At 44.4% G+C, this 20801-nt stretch overlaps 1 protein-coding gene across 1 annotated transcript in view; it reads right to left on the bottom strand.

Moving 5' to 3' along the window:
* KIAA1217 (KIAA1217 ortholog) overlaps nt 1-20505 on the bottom strand; it is a 290928-nt gene extending 270423 nt beyond the window's left edge. The window contains exons 1-2 of the mRNA XM_034644365.1: nt 20285-20505; nt 11653-11936 (exon numbers count right to left, since the gene is read on the bottom strand). Of these exons, the coding sequence (XP_034500256.1) occupies nt 11653-11936; nt 20285-20354 (354 nt within the window). The 5' untranslated portion in view covers nt 20355-20505. The remainder of the gene's footprint in view (nt 1-11652; nt 11937-20284) is intronic.
* Nucleotides 20506-20801: the final 296 nt, after the last annotated feature.

The following is a 20801-nucleotide window of genomic DNA, read 5'->3' as shown; positions in this document are numbered from 1 at the left end:
GCAGGAAAGCTATTGTGCACTCTATACGTACTGCCTGACGTCGAGCTCATAGTGTAGGTCGATGATAAACCACCACCTGATCGAATTAATCCAAGAAAACACCGCAGGAAGCACGATGAATGGCAAAGGCGTAAGCTTGAATCGTGAGAAGCGGAAGGACAATTTAGATACTTGCAATATGAGTTCTGCATCGATGTCCTGGACTGAATCATGCTGGTCTTTTTTGGATTCCTCAATCCTGAAAATTCCCATCTAATCAGGTGGCAGTTTTCTCTCTGTTTTGCTGATCCAGGTGTCTCCTGCCACCGCACAGCTACACCTTGGTTTCTGACTCCCCTTTGCTGTCCACCTACTCCCAGACACTCCTTAGCAGATTTTCCAGCAGAATCTTATTTCGATTTTTTTTCAGAGCTCCTCTTAATATAGCACTGTTCTCCTGCTCTTCACAACACTAATTAAAATGAAAGCTAATGCAGAGGTTGGTGGCACCCAATTAAACATGGATCAAAAGCCATGTGTTATGAACGATCCTTATTTAGGATTCTTTTTCTCTTTTTTTGTATCCTCTATGATTAGTATCAACTTCAAGTCAATTTTGCAAGTAAAACTGCAACCCCTTGAATGCAGTCTTTTTGATCGCTGAGCGCTCCCCCCTCCCCCCGCCAACTACCACCACCACAAGATGTCCTACTATGTAATATTCCAAATCTTTGGAAATGCATTTCCCTCCCCTTTAAGACACAATTCAAAATATCAGTCCTCTGGGAAACATTTCCAGCTAGCTCCTTCATCTGGTCCCTTGAGTAACTTCATCTGGTAAGTATTAGACTGTTCTTTCTGCTTAGTTTTTCCCCATTGTTTCTCATCACACCCAAATTTAGAGGACTATTGTTTCTGATCGCATTCTGACTTCTCTTAGACATAGCGAAGATTTGGAACTTCTGAGGACTATTTTTTTTATACGGATTCTTTTTTTCACTCTTATCATGGTCTTTATTCACAGGCACTAGTGTTTCATTAAACACACACTCACAGACACACTAATATAAATCCTTTAAGGGCAACTTGAATTTTGTTATGACCCCAAGATCCGTCCATTGGAGGTGTTGCCCTGGCAGTAGTAACATCTTCTCAACATATACGTTGAGCAGATACTTCTCACTATTTATCTCACTGCTTCTTTGGTGTCAAATTCCTTTTCTTCCCAGAATTATTGAAGGCCAATCTAATTAGGAGGTGGGCATTTCAGCCATTCTAGCTCGCCACCAAATGTCATACTTCTTGCCACTGGGGCAAACCGGCCCCCCCATTCTAGTCCTTCCCCATTTTCCTCAACATTTTAGATACATGTCTTTGGGTTCTGCCACTCATCAGAGAGATGGTGTGGTCTGGAGGTGAAAAGCAAGACCCCCCCATGACCAGATCACAGGATTTAAATCCTGGTGCTGCCACACTGACATGCTGTGTCACCTTGGACAAGAGCTAACTATACTCTGCCTCGGTTTCCCATTCTGTTGAGGAGGGTTAATATCGCCTGCCTCACAGCGCTGTTGGGAGGATGAAATATGCCAATATGTGCAAAGAGCAATAGTGTCACAGTCTTAGCTGACGGCAATAACATGTTCTCCTTGCAGCCTTTTCCACTTTTTCACCACCATAAATAGTACTTGAGAAAACAGTGCTAAAGAAATGCTGAATGTGTAGCTAACGTTCTCCATGTTCACGGCCATCTGCGTAAGGGCATTTCTGCCCCCATCCTACTGTGGCTTGTTGGGAGTACTTGTTCCATATACATTGCGTCAGAAATCTTAATTGCCAAGAAATTGTTTCCTTTTCCCTTAAGGTTTAGGCAAGAAATTGGTCTGTCAACGCATACTCCGTCCTTGGTTCAAACAGCTAACCGGCTCTTGCTACTGAACGCGGCTCTTCTCCCACCATTTTCCTTTTTGGAGCAGAATAAATTAATAGCTCTAATACGCAACTAATGAAGCATCAAACTTTACATCGGAATCTGGGGATGTACTGTATGGTGATTAACATAATATAATAAAATAAAATTTAAAAAAAATAAATAAAATTCAAAAAAAAAAGAATAAATTAATAGCTCTAAAGAGGAATTTCTTAGCTAGGTCTATTATTTTAGTATAATCTGTAAGCTCTTCGTTCATGTATTTACTTATTTACAAAACACGTATAATGGGTAAAACCTGCCCCTCTACAACTTTAGCCTTTTATCCACACGCTCACCATGGCAGAAGGCTTCCACTAACAATGGTCTATGGTCTTAGTGCGCCTTTAGTTACAATTCCCCTCACTTTCCAGGTGTCACTGGCACACATATCAATGAATGTAGATAGGGCACTACACAGGGCGATCGGGTTAGAACAAATGTGATAGGAAAAAAAATTTGATTGGGGCGCCTGGCTGGCTTAGTCAGTAGAACATTTGACTCTTGAATTTGGGGTTGTGAGTTTGAGCCCCACATGGAGTGTAGAGATTACTTAAAAGTAAAATCTTAAAAAAAAATAAAATTTGAATAATTGGAGTTTGAATAATTTGGAGTTTTCATACATCAATTCCCCAAGGTATCCACTGATAGCCTGAGATCTACTTACTGCATGAGGAGTAATCCAGTGTGATTGAAACTCTGCCAAAACACAATGAAGTTCATCAAAAGTAAGTCAAAATATGCCACTACATATAGGTGTGAATATGCGTTAATACATCATATGAGATATAAATGTGACTGGTGTTATTGTAGAGAGAAGTATAAAGTGCTATGTACGGATGTACTATGTGCCGATAAAACCATCTGATGTAAGAAAATGGGGGAATTTCCTTCCTAAACGAGATTCCAGAACCAAAATCTGGGTAAATCAAACAACCCAGTAGAACCAAGATGCTAGAATAAAGGGCAGTGACATGGGCCAACATATTTAAGAGCCTGTACAGAACCATTAGTGCTCTCTCTTGTGACTGGAGACTTGGAATCTATGTGTTAAGACGGCATCATCGCTTGATGGAAGTAGCCTGAATAACTACATCATTGTAAGGACAGCTTCTCCGGAGAGTTGCCCAAACAACCAACTCTGCCTGTGTGAGAAATGAAACATTTTTGCATCAAGGCACAAAAAACCCCCATGGGGCTTATTTGTTGTGCAGCATAATCATGACCATCCTGACTAATACATCAGTTTAAAGGTATACATTTCCTACTGGCTTCTTTCATATTATAACCCCAATTTGAATGGGGCCAGCTAGTTACTGAAAACTAGGGTGCAGAAGGGAGGAGTTACCAGATGCAGCTTGCACCCTCAGCTCTGGTTTGTGACATCAAATGCCCTCTCCACAAAAATATGTTACTTGCTTTGCCCTAAAAGTGTGTCACCCTCATTCTTCAGGTTGTGGCATTCAATGTCTGTGGGGCACACAGCAAAGCTTTTTTTTTTTTTTAAGATTTATTTATTTATTTATTTTGGGCGGGGGGGGCAGAGAGAGAATCTCAAGCAGACTCCCCACTGAGCACTCAGCCCAACGTGGGGCTCGATTTCACGACCCCAAGATCATGACCTGAGCCAAAACCAAGAGTTGGCCGCTTAACCAACTGAGCCACCCAGGCGCCCCAGCAAAGCCCTTTAAATCACAAGCCTTCTGTGACTGGATGTGTTGTGATGTGGTAATCATTGTCTCCTCTCTTCCATTAGCCCTCTTTTCCATCAGGAAAGCTTCGCCTATGGAAGGTGAGGTCAAGATCATACAAATTGTCCGTAGCAAATCCCTTCCATCAACTCTACTTCCACTTTTTTTTTTTTTAAGATTTTATTTATTTATTTGACAGAGAGAGACAGCCAGCGAGAGAGGGAACACAAACAGGGGAAGTGGGAGAGGAAGAAGCAGGCTCTTAGCAGAGCATGGAGCCTGATGCGGGGCTCGATCCCAGGGACCTGGGATCACGCCCTGAGCCAAAGGCAGACGCTTAATGACTAAGACACCCCGGCGCCCCTACTTCCACTTTCTACATTGTGTGTACACTGGGCCTCCACGAAGACATTCCCTAGTCTCCCAAAGCCATTCCATGGGACCCAATCATTTCCTTGCTTCATTCAAGATGGAGAATGCTTCCCTCTCTCTTTCCACTGGTAATACCCTTAACTTTTTTTCAGTGACTTTTGAGGGAACAGGAGTAAGAATGCCTTTATTCTATCAACTCGAGGTAGTGCTTGCTTCTTGAGTTTAATTCTTAAGACCTGCTCTTCTTTTTTTTTTTCTTTTTTTTAAAGATTTTATTTANTGGAGTTTTCATACATGACAGAGGGGCTACATCAATTCCCCAAGGTATCCACTGATAGCCTGAGATCTACTTACTGCATGAGGAGTAATCCAGTGTGATTGAAACTCTGCCAAAACACAATGAAGTTCATCAAAAGTAAGTCAAAATATGCCACTACATATAGGTGTGAATATGCGTTAATACATCATATGAGATATAAATGTGACTGGTGTTATTGTAGAGAGAAGTATAAAGTGCTATGTACGGATGTACTATGTGCCGATAAAACCATCTGATGTAAGAAAATGGGGGAATTTCCTTCCTAAACGAGATTCCAGAACCAAAATCTGGGTAAATCAAACAACCCAGTAGAACCAAGATGCTAGAATAAAGGGCAGTGACATGGGCCAACATATTTAAGAGCCTGTACAGAACCATTAGTGCTCTCTCTTGTGACTGGAGACTTGGAATCTATGTGTTAAGACGGCATCATCGCTTGATGGAAGTAGCCTGAATAACTACATCATTGTAAGGACAGCTTCTCCGGAGAGTTGCCCAAACNGTGGTAATCATTGTCTCCTCTCTTCCATTAGCCCTCTTTTCCATCAGGAAAGCTTCGCCTATGGAAGGTGAGGTCAAGATCATACAAATTGTCCGTAGCAAATCCCTTCCATCAACTCTACTTCCACTTTTTTTTTTTTTAAGATTTTATTTATTTATTTGACAGAGAGAGACAGCCAGCGAGAGAGGGAACACAAACAGGGGAAGTGGGAGAGGAAGAAGCAGGCTCTTAGCAGAGCATGGAGCCTGATGCGGGGCTTGATCCCAGGGACCTGGGATCACGCCCTGAGCCGAAGGCAGACGCTTAACGACTAAGCCACCCAGGCTCCCCTACTTCCACTTTCTACATTGTGTGTACACTGGGCCTCCACGAAGACATTCCCTAGTCTCCCAAAGCCANTTAGCAGAGCATGGAGCCTGATGCGGGGCTCGATCCCAGGGACCTGGGATCACGCCCTGAGCCAAAGGCAGACGCTTAATGACTAAGACACCCCGGCGCCCCTACTTCCACTTTCTACATTGTGTGTACACTGGGCCTCCACGAAGACATTCCCTAGTCTCCCAAAGCCATTCCATGGGACCCAATCATTTCCTTGCTTCATTCAAGATGGAGAATGCTTCCCTCTCTCTTTCCACTGGTAATACCCTTAACTTTTTTTCAGTGACTTTTGAGGGAACAGGAGTAAGAATGCCTTTATTCTATCAACTCGAGGTAGTGCTTGCTTCTTGAGTGTTTGATTCTTAAGACCTGCTCTTCTTTTTTTTTTTCTTTTTTTTAAAGATTTTATTTATTTACTGGACAGAAGAGACACAGCAAGAGAGGGAACACCAGCAGGAGGAGTGGGAGAGGGAAAAGCAGGTTTCCTGCTAAGCAGGGAGCCTGACGCGGGGTGCGATCCCAGGACCCTGGGATCATGACCCGAGCTGAAGGCAGATGCTTAACAACTGAGCCCCCCAGGAGCCCCAAGACCTGCTCTTCTGATTCAAATGCAGTTAAGACTTCTCTTGTTTCCTGTCTTTAACTGGGTAATTTTCCATGATTCTTGATAAAATCAAGGATACGCCTTCTGAAAAGGAGATGTCAGTCAAAAGAAGAGAAGCCTACAGTTCCAAATTCCATAGAACTCTTCCCAATAAATAAAGTTTTCCTAGAAGTTGTTAAAAAAAAAAAAGAAAGAAAGAGTAGGGTGAACCAGAATTTGGGGTATTTATGAATAAACAGATTGATAAATATTTTCCTCATATTCATTTTCACGACTGGTGGCATACACTTCAGCACCAGAGGTCCTGGACTGTGGTAGACAACGGTGAATGGTGCCCAACCAACCAGGCACGGAGACAACAGCTCTAGTGCTGTTTCCAAACAAGCACAAAGGTGCGGCTGATGAGGAGGCATCAGGGAGCCCTGGGGGCACTGAGACAGCAGTACAGCCCCGGCCTGAGGGAAGGCCAACAGGCCTTACTGACCCCTATCCGACAGTTTTATTGTTCATGTTCTTATCTCCTTATTTGAGCCCTCCACAATGTCTTGTCGAAGGAAAATACACCTTCAAGTCTCTGTCGCTCACTGTACTGAATGGAACAACGCGGTAAACTTTCAAGTGAAAATGCATTACTCTTTCCTCCTCAAGGTCCACTACATTAGACATGAGACGACACATAAACGAATTGTCACCACAAGGCAGGTATTATAAACCTAGTTAGCTGAACAGAAATTCTGTGCATAACTGGAAAAAAATTGAAACGTTATTTTCAGAAGAGTTTCTGAGACCAGGCGTGGAAAGCTGGTTTCTGTCGGGGAGAGCTAGATGGACGTTTGTTTGTTAGTGAGGGCATACAAGAAGCTTTCCCAGATTGTGTAGCCACACAACGATCATAAGCGAGAGGCTGCCGACCTAAAGACCTTTCTGAACTCACAGCTACTTCGAAAAAGTAACTGTCTTTCAATGTAAAATATATACAAAATCTATTTTCCATGGTTATCTCATATGCTCTGGAATTGAATAAGATTTATCTTTTTATTTTTTATTATTTTTTTAAAGATTTATTTATTTATTTGAGAGAGAGAGAAAGGGAGAGAGAGTGTGTGCGCGCATGCTTGTGCTGGGGGGAGGAGCAGAGGAAGAGGCAATGGGAGTACTAACTAGGCAGACTCCTCCCTGAGCATGGAGCTGGACAGGGGGCTCAGTCCCAGGACCCTGAAATCACCACGTGAGCCAATACCAAGAGTCAGATGCTCAACCAATTGCCACCCAGGCACCCCAAGATTTATCTTTTTTTAAAGAAATGGCAATGAAATGTCTCTATTACTTGACCTACTGTGATCTACATGATTTTGTTACCAAAACTTTACAAAAATTAAAGGTTGAGGAAGCAAACACTACAGTCAGTAACAAACAGAAAGACCACAGACTTGAGGAACTGTGACCTTGGTTCAAATGGTGGCTTCTTGACTTGAGCGAAATTACTTATCTTGTCTTAGCTTCTTAGCCTCAGTCTCTTCTGACTTCGCAAACTGCAAAACGATCTCTCAATTCTTGGATTCTCCACCCCTCTTTCAGTACCACTCAAAGGGTACCTATTACATTCTAATTGTGTTAGAAATACATTGGCTCACTCATTCATTCATTCATTCATTCATTCATTCAACAAAAACTGATCATACTTCACAACATTCTGTTAAATGCTGACTTTACAAAGGTAATTAAAACAAGGTTCTTGCCCCCCAAAAGCATATTCTATATGGGAAAGAGAAACACAAAGAGAAGGACAATAAAGGCAGGAGTGGACACTACAGTATAGGTACTGCAAGATGTTATGACCAACTCAGAAGGCGTGACATTTGGGCCGGATCTTGCAGAATCAGTATCTGTACATGAATGCCTTATTTCTTTTATGGTTTGATGGTAGGGGCCATGCCTCATCACGCTTTTACCATGTAGGTGCCAAAGAAATATATATGGGATGAGTAAGTGAAAGAAATCCAAATTTTAAGCTCTTAATGACAGAAACATACATTTCAGAAATATAGTAAAATTATGCTCTGACAATGGAAAAAATAATCTTCAGGTATTCAAATACCTGCTGGTAAAAACGTAAAATGAATTTAAATACTAATTTGCAAAGAAGAGCCGCTGAGACTCTTCTTTTGGGTACCATTAAGCAGAATACTGTAAGGCTGGGGGCTGCCATTGAAACAGTAAGAGGACGCATCGCTTTCTTTCTCAGTACTCTGTGATATTGGTGTTATTGTCCTTTGACAAATGAGGGAATGAGAACAGAGAAGTATGAAGTCATTAGCTCCAGTCATACAATCAGCCCATGGTGGGGGCTGAATTCCAATCCTGGCCTCGTTGCCAAAGGCTTAGCTGCCAGGTGATGTAGCTTCATACTCTGATTGCCCCACATGAGTATGGTGGAGGGTCAGTACCATTACAGCTCCTACTATGAGATAAGCATTATGCTGCAATAATGGCCATCTGCATTTTTAAAAGACAGTAGAAGGGAGTTAAGGAAACCTCTTTTCAGGAATTCAGACTGAAGAAAATTCTTGATTGACGTAGTTTCAAAAGTTCAAATACAAGTTTTCAACCATGAATCTCCCAGTGTTTGAAATCAGATTTTGAAATGTAAGGTATGCTCTAATTCTCCTTAGGTTTAATACCAAAGAATTGGAATCTAGATTCCCTGAGTACCCAGATATTTCATGTAAAATGCTAGATGGAGCACAGTTACCATCTTACTTTTAACCACCCACCCCCGCCAGTGGTACTCTTTTTATTAAGGCCACTGTCTGGGAGGCAGCCAGGAAAACAGACACCAGAAGAGTGTGTGGTATTTAGAACCTCAATATTAGATAAGTGGTCAGACCTGTTTATTTGAATTCCTCATTATGGCTGGTCATACGATCTTTCTGCAAAGGAAGCCTAGAATAATCCACTTTAAGAAGTTCAGGGAGGAACAAAGGGTGTCCTGGAGAAGAGGACAGGAAAGAGGATACAGACAGTAGGAGAAAAAGAATGGAAAAGCCAGAAGATGAAGTGCTGTCCATAGGAATTTCCTAAACCATTCACTGCTTGAGCTTATCTCTGATGTTCACAGTGCTGGTTAGGGTCCATCTGCCACACAGCAATGGAATGAAAAAACATGTGCACAAATCCACACATCGGAATCCTTCCCCCTTTAAGTGGTCAGCTTGAAATACCCAAGAATTCATCCTGCATTACCCAGTAAAGGGACAGCTGACCAGCCATGGCCAGAAGACACCTGTGGCGGAGATGTATGTGATAGGAGATCAGAGATTGAGGCCACTAAGCCACAGTCATTCTTCCCAGTCATCTGACCCCACGCACCCTTCAGGTTATATTTAGGCACCCCATATGCGAGTTTTAGCCAAAGCCACCATCTTGATAGCAATAGCAATAATTATGAGATCACGAATAATTATAGTAACAATAACTGAAGTATTTTTAACATGGAAAATATACCATTTTGAAATACCGATTTCTCAATGTCTCAGCAAAATGAATATATTTGTAACTTTAAAAAATAAATTCTCCTTCCTCATTCAACACACTATCAATTTCCTAACCTCCTTTACCCTCATCTCTGTCCCCATAGTCTCACACCATGTCCCTTACACCCCATGTACAGATTATTGGGGAGGAAAAAAATTTCCCTTTACCATTCCAAGTTTTTGGCTGGTAAATTGATATCTGGTATATTAACATGGGAAAAACAAAGTTAATTGTATATATATGGGAGCCTCATAAGAATATGAGACCCAAGGACATGCAGGGTCAGTTGAGGCTTATATGATATACTGAGCTAAGGAATGGAGTAGGGGCTTAGGGCTTCAAAAGGGAGGAGGGTAATTCACAAGACAATAAGAAGAGATGTTTGATAACTAGATGTTTGCCCTGTTGTACAAAGTCTTTCAGAGAAAAAGTAATCTCTGGTAATAGCTCTTTTTTTGAGCCGGGCACACCATCTAAATTATTTTAGGTCATTACAACTTAATCCTTGATTATTATGCTTTTCCTGGTAACCTCCCGTAACTGACCCCCACCCCAACATCTTCTTTTGTCTTTAGATGAACATGGTATTTAAGGTGATGGCTTTGGCCATTTTGGGGAGTTACTCAGTTTTCCTGGGTCTCTTCCATGTATACACAGGAGGTACACATACTATTAAACTTGTGTTTGTTTTTCTCCTGTTAATCTGTCTTATATCAACTTAATAATGAGATGAGTCAAACACCTAGAAAAGAAGAAGGAATTTTTTTTTCACCATACTATCTGCTCTCTAGGCAATGAGCAACTTACAGAGCAGTGGAATAAATGAGAATTCTGAACTCAGACTTAACCAGATTCAAATTCCAACTTTTCCTTAGAAAACTCTGTAACTGTATCTATACTAAGTTTGAGTTTCCTCAATCTGAACCACTTTGGATAAAGTATGGTGCCTCATAAAAACATGATGCTTATATTATATAGATACTGACCCTAATAGCAACTAAAAAATAGGGATATTTTTATGTATGTCATTATATCTTAATAAAACTGCGGGAGAAAACTTAAGTAAGTAAACAAATACATGAATAAATAAATAAAATAGGATGTATTTTCTATATTCATTTGAAATGAAAACAGTCATCCTTTTCTTAATTACTACAGAATTGATCTGTTGTACATCAACCAGGATTCCCGGTCCTTCTCTCCTCTTCTGGGTCTGCCGCCTTTTGGCAACGTGAACAAAAAGCCGACATACAGTCCATACAGCTCATTTTATATTTTTAGGCACTCTAATAAAGATTTCAGAGAAGAGAAGGTTGAATTTAAATGCATAAAATGAGACTGAGGATGAAGTATAGGTTCAAATTATTCAGGCTGATGCCAATTTCCATTTCCACGGATGATCAAAAGCAGAGATAGTTCGACATCACTTTTATAACCAGTTCACTGGCAAGACATCCGCCTTAAAACACCGAATGTGCCTCTCCACCTGGAGTGTGGAACTCGATATTAGCCTGCCCTCTTCCTTGACCACATCTATAGCCAAGTGGGCTCTGCTTCCTTTACCATGTTCTCCATCCTCAAAGGTCAATCTGATAACACGCCTGGGAGGGCTACAGAGGAGGCCTCCCATCTCCTGTGACCCCAAAACTGCACCATCTGCTAAAAAAGTCATTGCACACAGCCAATAAACAGAAACATCCCAAGCCACAGTTGGGTGACAGGCTGTGTAGCTGTCAAGATAACCTGAGAAAACAGGTAGCTGATGACAGCAGAAAGCCAAGAATGCAAAAGGTAAAGATCTGTGATTAAAAGGAAAAAGAGAGAGAGAGCAGAAACAGAACCCTAATGTCAGCTTCCTAAGGAAAAGGCATTTAGCATAAGTCTATCCCTCTGTGCTCCACTGTACCCTGAAAATGTATGTATGTATGCATTCATTCATTCATTCATTCACTGTGCTAAGCACTCAAGTGCTATCTGAGCACACAGTAACTGATCGTAGGCTTCACTCAGGAACATAATACCCCTCACTGCCTGCACGTTGGTGTATTTGTGGTTGACCACCAGGACTCTTCTTTTGGGGGAAACTGCATGCTCTCTGGGTCTCTCCTCTCTGGCATTCTGATAAAGAGAACTGAGCTTTCAGGTCAAACCTTTCACTGGAGGCTGCCATCTCCCCAGGCCCAGAAGAAATCTGGAACAACCCAAGGGCGGGCACAATCCACTCAACTATTTTTTCCCCCTTTGCTTTCCCTCGTGTTCATTTCAGAACGAGCTGTGCACAGCAAAATGGCGACATGTTCCTACCTGGTCTCTCAGCCTCTCTTGGTGGCCCATGATAGCGGTGGCATGATGGGGGTATTTCTGCTTCAGATGTTCCAGGAAAGCTTCTCTCTTCCTGTCCATCTCAGACGTTTGCATTCCCAGGATTTCTTTGGAACTTCGGGGCCCACCTAGAGTGTGTCTCCTGGGGATATTGCGGGAAGACCTGGAAACTGAACCACGACTGTTCCCATTAGAAAGGCGTTCCTTGGTTCTGCGGCATTCTGCATCTTCTAATGACGTCACATGGAGATTGCTTTTTCCTTGTTCTGAAAGACAAAAAGAACAAAATACAGTTCACAATTAATGATCTCACTAGAAATCTCATTTACAGAACACCAAGAGGGTTTGTGGCGGCTGTTAATGTGTAAGTGTAACCTAGCAGATTTTTTTTTTTTTTAGGCAAGAAGAGGAAAAAATCAACAAAGGAAATATGAAAAATCGCACTAAAAGGAAAAGTTACAGAAAAAAGTGGGCTATTTCTGACTCTTCCCCTGAGGTTATTCAAAATGAGAACACTTGGTCAGACTAGTTTGCAGGCAACTGGATTACCCCTTACCTTCATCTGTAATTACAGAAAAGTTAACTCCAGTGGTTCTGATTATTTCATTTTTAATTACAATTTTGTGCTGGTAACAGGACCTTTATATTTCTATAATCTGAAGGTGGTTTCTGAGACATTTATTTCATTCCCGAGACCAAAAATAGCTATTATAATCAATGACATGTGAACCACCTAAAAATTCAGCCCCCCACCCCGAATTAGGATAAAGCAAGCAAGCATTAGAATATTATTAGGTTAATATTATTATCAGGTGAGAATGGAGGGGATGTAAAGGCTTAGACACATTTTACATGAAGTGGACTTTAAAACAGAGTGAAAAGGGAAGAGATATGATCCATCCGGATGGCCTTGACCTACACCCTTGGCCTTGACCCTGCCTCTGACCTGGCCTTTAAGCGACAAGTTGATTTCTCCCTAGAAGGAAGCAAGTGAGCCAGGCAATGACAGTGCTTCACCTGCCGGACGTGGATAAGGAATCTCTACTCATTCTCAGTGGTTGGCAAATGGGGTATCGGGTTTGCATACTCCAGTAACTGAAAAAAAGGCAATTACGTCTTAAAAACCAAGAATAGAAAGAGAATGTGATGAACATTCAGATTCTCTTCATAAGGAATAGTTTTTACAGCCTGCACAGATGCAGGCAGAATAAAGTGTCCCTGATCACTGAATTCCCAGGGGAAAGCACTGGGCGGGGGGTGTCTCAGGAGTTCTGCCTTTCACCCTAGACTTAGCTCTCTCTCAGCCTCACTGTCTTCATTAATAAAATGAGGTTGGTGGACTAGTGACAGATATGCAGAGTCTTCTAGCTCTAAATCCTTTAAAATCTACTCTAACTTATCTTTTAAAGAAGTTTCCAAGAAGAGCTCATTTGCTAACTATTGATCTTGAAAAGTTATGTGCAGAAAAAGAGATCCAATATTTGAAAGTTCTAGATTACAGTCTCAGATAGAGAAACCAAACTTCCTACCAGCGATATCCAGAGTGTCCAGTTTAAAGCCTAAACTAGTTCGTCTAAAGGCAATGCCACCAACGCATTCCCCACCTCACTGTCTAGAAACATCTCTCTATACAACTGCAGGTACAACACCCTTTGGTTAGGCATAAAAACATTTTAAACTCAGGCTGGTTTTCCTACTCTGGTTTCCATCCCTAGAAGAGTGTTCTGGGAATAATTCTTCTTGTTTACTCTTCACTTCTCATCACATTGCTAATTATAGCATCTCCATCAGACACCGATGAGGAAAGGGAGGGAAAAAATACCCAAACTGGTTAATTCTCCTACTTGTCATTAGTTTCAGCAGTAAATCTAGAAGGGGAAGAAGATGGAAATATTGATTAAAAAGATATTGAGGGACTAACTGTATCATTTATTTGGGCTGCCTTCTCATTACATGGACCCACATGACGGCTACCTTTTCGGTGGTGCCTTCCTGAATACAAGAGAAGTAACAGGATCCGCTGAATGAAGCTAGATGCAGAAAATGCCATATGTCAGGTTGGTAAATACGTGTGCAGTCTGGTTTAGCTTCAGCTTTTGGAGTGCGTATGTGTGCACATGAGTTTTACATTAGCCAAAAACTTGTTGTATACTTGATATAACACTGTTGACTGTTATTCAGATTTTTACGATTACTTTTGACATCATTAACATATTTGTAAAATTACCCAGGACAGCTAGATTAATTAGCAGGACTGAATCTCTGGAAAGGTGACGTCTTCAAATGGGCAAACACACAGACACCCAGGTGAATAAATGTTCAGGTGCCTCCCATACCAACAGGGGCAGAAAGTTCTGTTCTGCCTTGATCCGCCACGCAGACTCACAAGAACTATTTTGTTGCAGCCAAGGATCCTCAGATTAGGTCAAGGCAGCCAGAGAAGTAGCCCCATGGAGACCGAAAAAAGAGTTTTCCACTTTCTTCCTTCAGATAAATTGCGAAAGGAACGGGAGGGGGAGAGTCGATCTCCTGTCACCATTCACCTTTGAGCAGCTCTGACTTACTGAGGATCTAAACCCCTAACACTTTGCACTGGAAGGTCATGTCAACCTTATGGTACTTTGCCATATTTTTCCCCTCTCTTGTGGATTCTTCTAAAATGTCTCCAGTCACTTAACAAGGTTTAATGTGATTTGGAGGAAAGCAGCTAACAGCACCAAGGGCTAACACACCAATGGCCAGAGGCACAGAGCCTTGGCAGACATCCAGCTGCCGGCGGGGCTCACTCCTCCCCGGGTCTCACCTTCTTGCCCTCTACCTCCCTCAGCTATGGGCCCCATCTGTTTCCCATCCCACCACCAGGCACCTGCTCCGTCCTCACAGGCACCACCGGCGACAACCCAACACCACCTTGCACACACAGCCACTTGAACACGCATCCCAGTCACCTGAGCCTTCTCGGGGAGGCTCGGCTCCTGGGAGCTGTCAAGTCCCGTGCTGGAAATGGAAGTGACAATTCCACCATTCCAGTCATTTGGGGAGAACGTGATCTCTCTGCTGAGGAGACCCACCAGGCAGGGAGAGAAACAAACAAGAGGGGACCAGGCAAAGGACATGGAGTCACAATTCCGTAGCCGTGGAGTCAGAGATCCGAGCGCTGGCCAATTCCTCATTATCCACAAAGCCATCAACAGAGAAATAAAGTTCTATTTCTTGTCTGGAATGTGCTTGGGTGCTTACACTCAAGCATGGGTGTGCCGAGCGGCTTGCTATCCTGGGAATCCGTGTCAAACAAGTAACGACCCTGTAGCACGAAGACACGGCTTTCGTCTTTCAGTTTCCCCTTCCAGCCGCTCCAAGCCCCTGCCCAGCCCAAGGCAGCTCCTCCCTGGAGCTCGCTGGGAGCAGCTCAAAGAGCAAACAGGAGCTTTGAGCACTGAGCAGCCCCTCCAACATTCCCTGGAGCAGAAGTAGGGGTGAGGAGGGCAGATGTGCCTGAGAGAGAATGTTCTGAGTTTCAAAGGGCTTCCTGGCTGAGATGTGCCAAGTTATCCCAGAGGCAGGACACCAGGGGAGCTGCGAGGTGGTCTCGGATGACTTCAGCCAGGTCCGCTGACTTACAGCAAGGGGTCTGGGCCCCTGCATCCTTCAGACATTCCATGCCCGCTTTCTACCTGAGGGCCAGCGATGCCACTTCCCTGAGATTTTTATTCCTGAGCTCAGACGAGGTAGGCCACAGCCTCTTTGAGGAGTCCCTAGCCTTCTTATAGTGGCTCCCGGTTCGCCATCTCTAAGGTGTCGCTTTTAAAACTGTGCCAAGTTCCTCTCTTGCCATAGGAACATCGTGGGGAGCGATGGATGCAGACCTATGGTGGCAGCGACAGCATTTTGTCCGTCTGTGTCTTCAAACCATAATGTCCTCCCGCTGCACACACAGAAAGACTGCATTTTCCAGGATCCTTCCTCTAGCTGGGGCCTTGTACGAATTCCTCTGGTCAATGCAGTGCGGGGAGAAGTGATGTGCGACACCTTTAGGCCCAGCCCCCAGACTTCCTAGTAATCTTCCATGTTCTTTCCCTTTCTTCTTTGGCTAGTCGAATGCAACACGTCCAGCGGAAGCCGCCAAGGCCTTGAGGAATGGGGTCCCAGAGTAAGCCTAAAGATGGGCCTCCAGGGGACCATCGGCATTCCACCGTGTTCAAAATATTAACATTGTCTGTGCTAAACCACAGAGATTTCAGGGTTGTTACAATTAGCCTAGCTGACCAATATGTATCATGTACTCTGTTGGGGGCCCACAGGGTTCCTTGGTTGGCCAGTTCTCTTGTTAATATCCTACAGATCACCACCACACACAGATTGGCACAGAAATCGCAGCTGAAATCAGGCCATGATATATATTCACCAAAAAGGCCTTAAAAATTAAATAAATGATAAAGACGCTTTCTGGTATAGATTTTAGACAAAAGAGGAAGAGCCCCTCTGCTCCCCAGGAAAGTATTCTCATCTCAAGCGTTGGTCAGATCATTCATTCATTCATTCTCAAAAATACATATTGAGTGCCTGCTGGGTACACTAAAAGGAGTTAGGAAATGCAGTGAAGTTGGGATCAAGAGAGACATAATCCCACTGCCTCACAGAGGATCCACATTATAATTAGGGTTGCAGACAACAAATAAATAATATGTAATAAGTGCTCGGAAGGATAAAACAGGCAAGGGGCAGAGACTGATGGGGCAATTTTAGGGTTCTAAGCAAAGACTTGAGTATTGGGGACTCCCCAAGTTTGCGCTCACTCCGTGGGGGCTGCCAACGCTATTTTTGCAAGTTTAAGGGGTACAGTGTGTTGGTTTGATACATTCATATATTGCAAAATGATTCCCACCAAAGCAAATACTATTTTGAAACACTGGTGAATCGGGGGTTGGGGGAGGCAAGCAGGTGGACTGATAACACTTCATCTGCCCAGGGGTTTCAAGAGCTTAGGAACCCAAGGAAAAGCAGACACCTCGGGGCTGCTGTGAGCCAATACACCCCAAGGAACACCCCATGGCCTTCAAAGGGAGTGTCAGATTTTTAGACTGCAATTCAGCCAATAACTACCAAATGCCTACTCGGCACGGGGCACCTCGAGGTTCACATTCACACTGTTGTTGACTAAGTAGGCTGCCTGTTCAGCCACGGAAGCCTCCTTGATTAGAGCTATTCTTGAGGCAACCATATGCCCCAATTTGCCTAAACAGTTGTGCGTTACAACTGCTGTCCCAGCAAAATTATGTATAGGAAGCCTTTTCACTCTCAAAAGAATCTCGGTCTAGACAGTCAGTTACATGATCACCCAGGGGATCCTTATCTACAGTAGATCGGTAAACTCCAAGCCCTGGGGTGGGGTCATTAGCCTTTTGTGCAAGAAATATTTACTGAGAGCTTTCTACATGCCTGGTGCTCTGTTAGGTGCGGGGAATGTAAGGATGAAGACGACCTGGTCTGCCTGGCATACCACGCTGTAATTGAGGGAAATAAATACAGAAACGAATAGCATCAAGAGTGCCAGGCTAGGAGTGGCCACGGGGTATTATGGGTGATGCGAGCAGAGGCCTGGCCTCCCTGTATGGTCCTCGTGCTGACCGAAGACCTGGAACGGAAGCCATCCTCCTTATAGCCTTGCTTCATCCAGAACTCAGTGGGACCCTACACATCTCCCCTGAATACTTCTCACCCTTACAACCTCTCCAGCCACCCCTCCCAACCTCCCTGCCCTCTAAATGCTCAAGGGCCCCAGAGCGCACCTGTGGGACCTGTACACACAGACCCAATCCTAGCAGACCTTTCTCCTCAACTTCGGTGGAGAATACTCACGCAGCAATCAGCATCCCCCTTCAGATGAGAGATAAACATCTCCATCCTAACCTATCCGAAGGACTTCCTGTTCGCCTCCATTCCAAACCAGAAACACCCTCCCCTGCCCTGGGCTGCACTCAAATGCTTTCCTGTTCATGTAAATGGCAACTCCACTCCTCCGGCTAGGCGGACCAACGTTTCTGAAACCATCTTTCACTCCTCCTTTTCTCTTGTATCTCACATCCAATCCCTCAGCAAATTCTTTTGGCTTTACTTCCGATATATATCTAGAACCTGTCTTCTTATCACCACCTGTCCTACTACCCGCTGGTCCCATCTTCTGTATGGTTTACTGTGGAAGCCTCCGAAATGGCCCCTCTGCCCTTCCCCTACCCCCACTTGGGTTATTCTCAGTATAGCACCCAATATTTCCCTTTTATATGACAAGTCAGACCTGCCAGCAGCTCCCTACCTCCTTTGAAAAAAAAAGAAGCTCAAATCTCTGCCAGAGTCTCATAGCCCTGTGTGATCTGGCCTGGGATTACCTCTTAACCTCTTTTCTCCCATGTCCTTGCTGTTCTTCGAACAAGTTCTTGCCTGTTGCCTCCCTTGCCTCTTTCAGATGTCTATTCAGATATACAACATTGAGGCCCTCCCTGATAACCCCATCTACAATTTCACCCGCAACCCTACATACGCCCTGTTCCTTTTCCCTGCCTTATGTTTCCCTATAGTCCGATTTCCATTTAATAGTTGCCGGATAAAATATGAAATGCCCAGTTAAAATGGAATTTCAAGTAAACAATGAATAATTTTAGCGTAAGTATGTCCCAAATATCGCATGCGATATAAAAAAAATATTTGTTGTTTATCTGAAATTCAAATTTAACTGGGCATCTTGTATTTTATTTGCTAAATCTGGCAACCCTGCCATCTAACATGCTATATATTTCATTTATCTGTTCATTGTCTCCGTCTCCCACCCCCTTCCCTCCAAACTTGGCTCTTAGAACAAAAGTTCAATGAAGGCAAGTATTTTCCACCTACTTTGTTCACTGCTGGGTCCCCAGCAGCTACAACAATAACTACTACATAACAGATGCTCAACATTCATTGAATGAAGGAGTAAGTGAACAAAGTGATCACACTCCCCCAGCCCAACCATCTCCAGCTTCTTTTTTTTTTTTAAGAGATGGGCTCTTTTTTTTTTTTTTTTAAAGATTTATTTATTCGACAGAGATAGAGACAGCCAGCGATAGAGGGAACACAAGCAGGGGGAGTGGGAGAGGAAGAAGCAGGCTCATAGCGGAGGAGCCTGATGGGGGGCTCGATCCCACAACGCCGGGATCACGCCCTGAGCGGAAGGCAGATGCTTAACCGCTGTGCCACCCAGGCGCCCCCCATCTCCAGCTTCTGAGGCATCTTCGAATTGCCGTTGTTGTTTTAAAGTTAATTTCTTAAATTGATCCCATTCTAATTGCCCCTCTAGGTTGTGTGTCATTTATTTCAGCAGAGGCCCAAAGACTAAATCCCTGCTGTTGGATCCTGTCCTATCAATTAAGGGAGGGAAGGGAGCCTTATCTCCCACTGGACCCCACCGACCAGGCGCCCTCAAGGAAGAGTGCTGTTTTAGAAGCACAAACACAGATACCTAGACTGATGGCTGTAAAACGGGGGATTCTCCAGGGTTTACTAAGCTTAAGGTTTCCTGAGTTTCACGGGGCGGGGGAAGTATTAGGGGTGGAGTGGGGGTGTTCTATCTCTTGTAATTCCATGGATTTTCTTCAGTTTAGCTTAGTTTTGCATTTTCAGTGTGGATGAGTCATTTGTTACTTCCCTTTCGCCTTTCTAAAACACACACACCTTTTCCCCTGTGCATAATCCCTACTCCCACGCAGAGCCCCGCAGCCCCGCAAGCGAGCGCTTCTTTCAGTTCCTAACTGGCCCCTGGATGAACCTGGGGTAGAGTGGGCGGGGATGGTTTCGGATTGTGCGGGTTTATGAACATGCTGCCTATAGGATACCATATGATAGGCTCTGGCATCACAGACGTCAGAGACTGGAGAGCAGAGAAGTCCTTTCCCCACCCAACCCCACGGTGAATTTTCTTTGGAACAACATAAGCTTCTGGAAATTCCCTACGGAAAAGACAAGTCTATCACAAACACAATTAAAGGAAAACTGCCCGGAGAAAATTTACCAAAATTGTCTAACAACTCCCAACTTTGGAATTAAAGCATGCAGAGATTTACATAGTTCCATCTATCATCCGGCTGTACCAGTGCTCCCCTGCTGTTCCGATCGGTAAAATAAAACATCCCTAAACTCTGTAATTTAACTCTAAAATTCCGCAAAACTTGCAACCAGCAAGCCTTTGCCTCATGGGATCCCCCAACCAATGAATGGAAATGCTGCCGTCCCGGAGATAGCGTCCCAGAAACAGCTCCTCTCTCCCACGGCTGGAGCAGCGAGTAGGAAAAGCTGCTTTTAGCGATATATTTTGTCACTGCCTAGAGAGATAACACATACTGACGGCTCACTGTGCTACAAATGGGGCATCCCCACGCCGCTTCTTTTGCTGCTTAAGAAAAGCCTGCCAGAGATCAAGTCAGACCCAAGAAATCACAGCTCTCCACGCAGTTTTGAAAACGCACACCACCCCAAGAAATGCGCGTACTCTTTGCCATGCGCCGGGTCTCGGGTTATAAAAAGCAGCCAGCGGCGAGGAACACGCGTAACTGTAACTCCATCTTTGAATGAGTCTGTTACTTACCCTGCTTCTGTCTGCCTTCTGCTGAGTAAGGAAGGCACGGCTCACATTTCTGGCTTTCATTTTCTTCCATTGTCCCTGCCTGCGGCACAAGCTCCTCGCTGCTCTTTAAAGTTCAGAGCGCAGTTCTGAAAGCTCCCAGAAAGCGCCTGGAAGGGGGCCCGGGGGTGGGGGGGGGAGGGGACCGTGCGAAACCCCACCCCAAACTATTCTCCACTCCGGTGCAAAGTCTCTCTCGCCCGAGGAAACTGCATTCCAGCGTCGGGCCGCCCCCGTCCCTCCGTGCCTGCGTCCCCGCGTCCGCCCTCCCGCCCGCCGGACCGTCCCGGAGGAAGGCGGGGGGACGCTGTGCTCCCCCAGCCGCCCGCTGCCCCTGCCCCTGCCCCTGCGCCGGGTCGGCCCTGCGCCGCGCGCGCCCGAGGCCCCAACAGGTGATGGGCTTCCCGACCCAGGACCCAGACCGCCTGTTTGCACCGCTGCGAACCGCCCAGATTCCGCAGCCCGGGGAAGGAAAACATTT

This window comes from Ailuropoda melanoleuca, chromosome 15 (genome assembly GCF_002007445.2).
Source record: "Ailuropoda melanoleuca isolate Jingjing chromosome 15, ASM200744v2, whole genome shotgun sequence".
NCBI lineage: Eukaryota > Metazoa > Chordata > Mammalia > Carnivora > Ursidae > Ailuropoda > Ailuropoda melanoleuca.
Note: the sequence above shows the minus strand (reverse complement) of the source record. Positions and strands in the feature narration are given on the sequence as shown.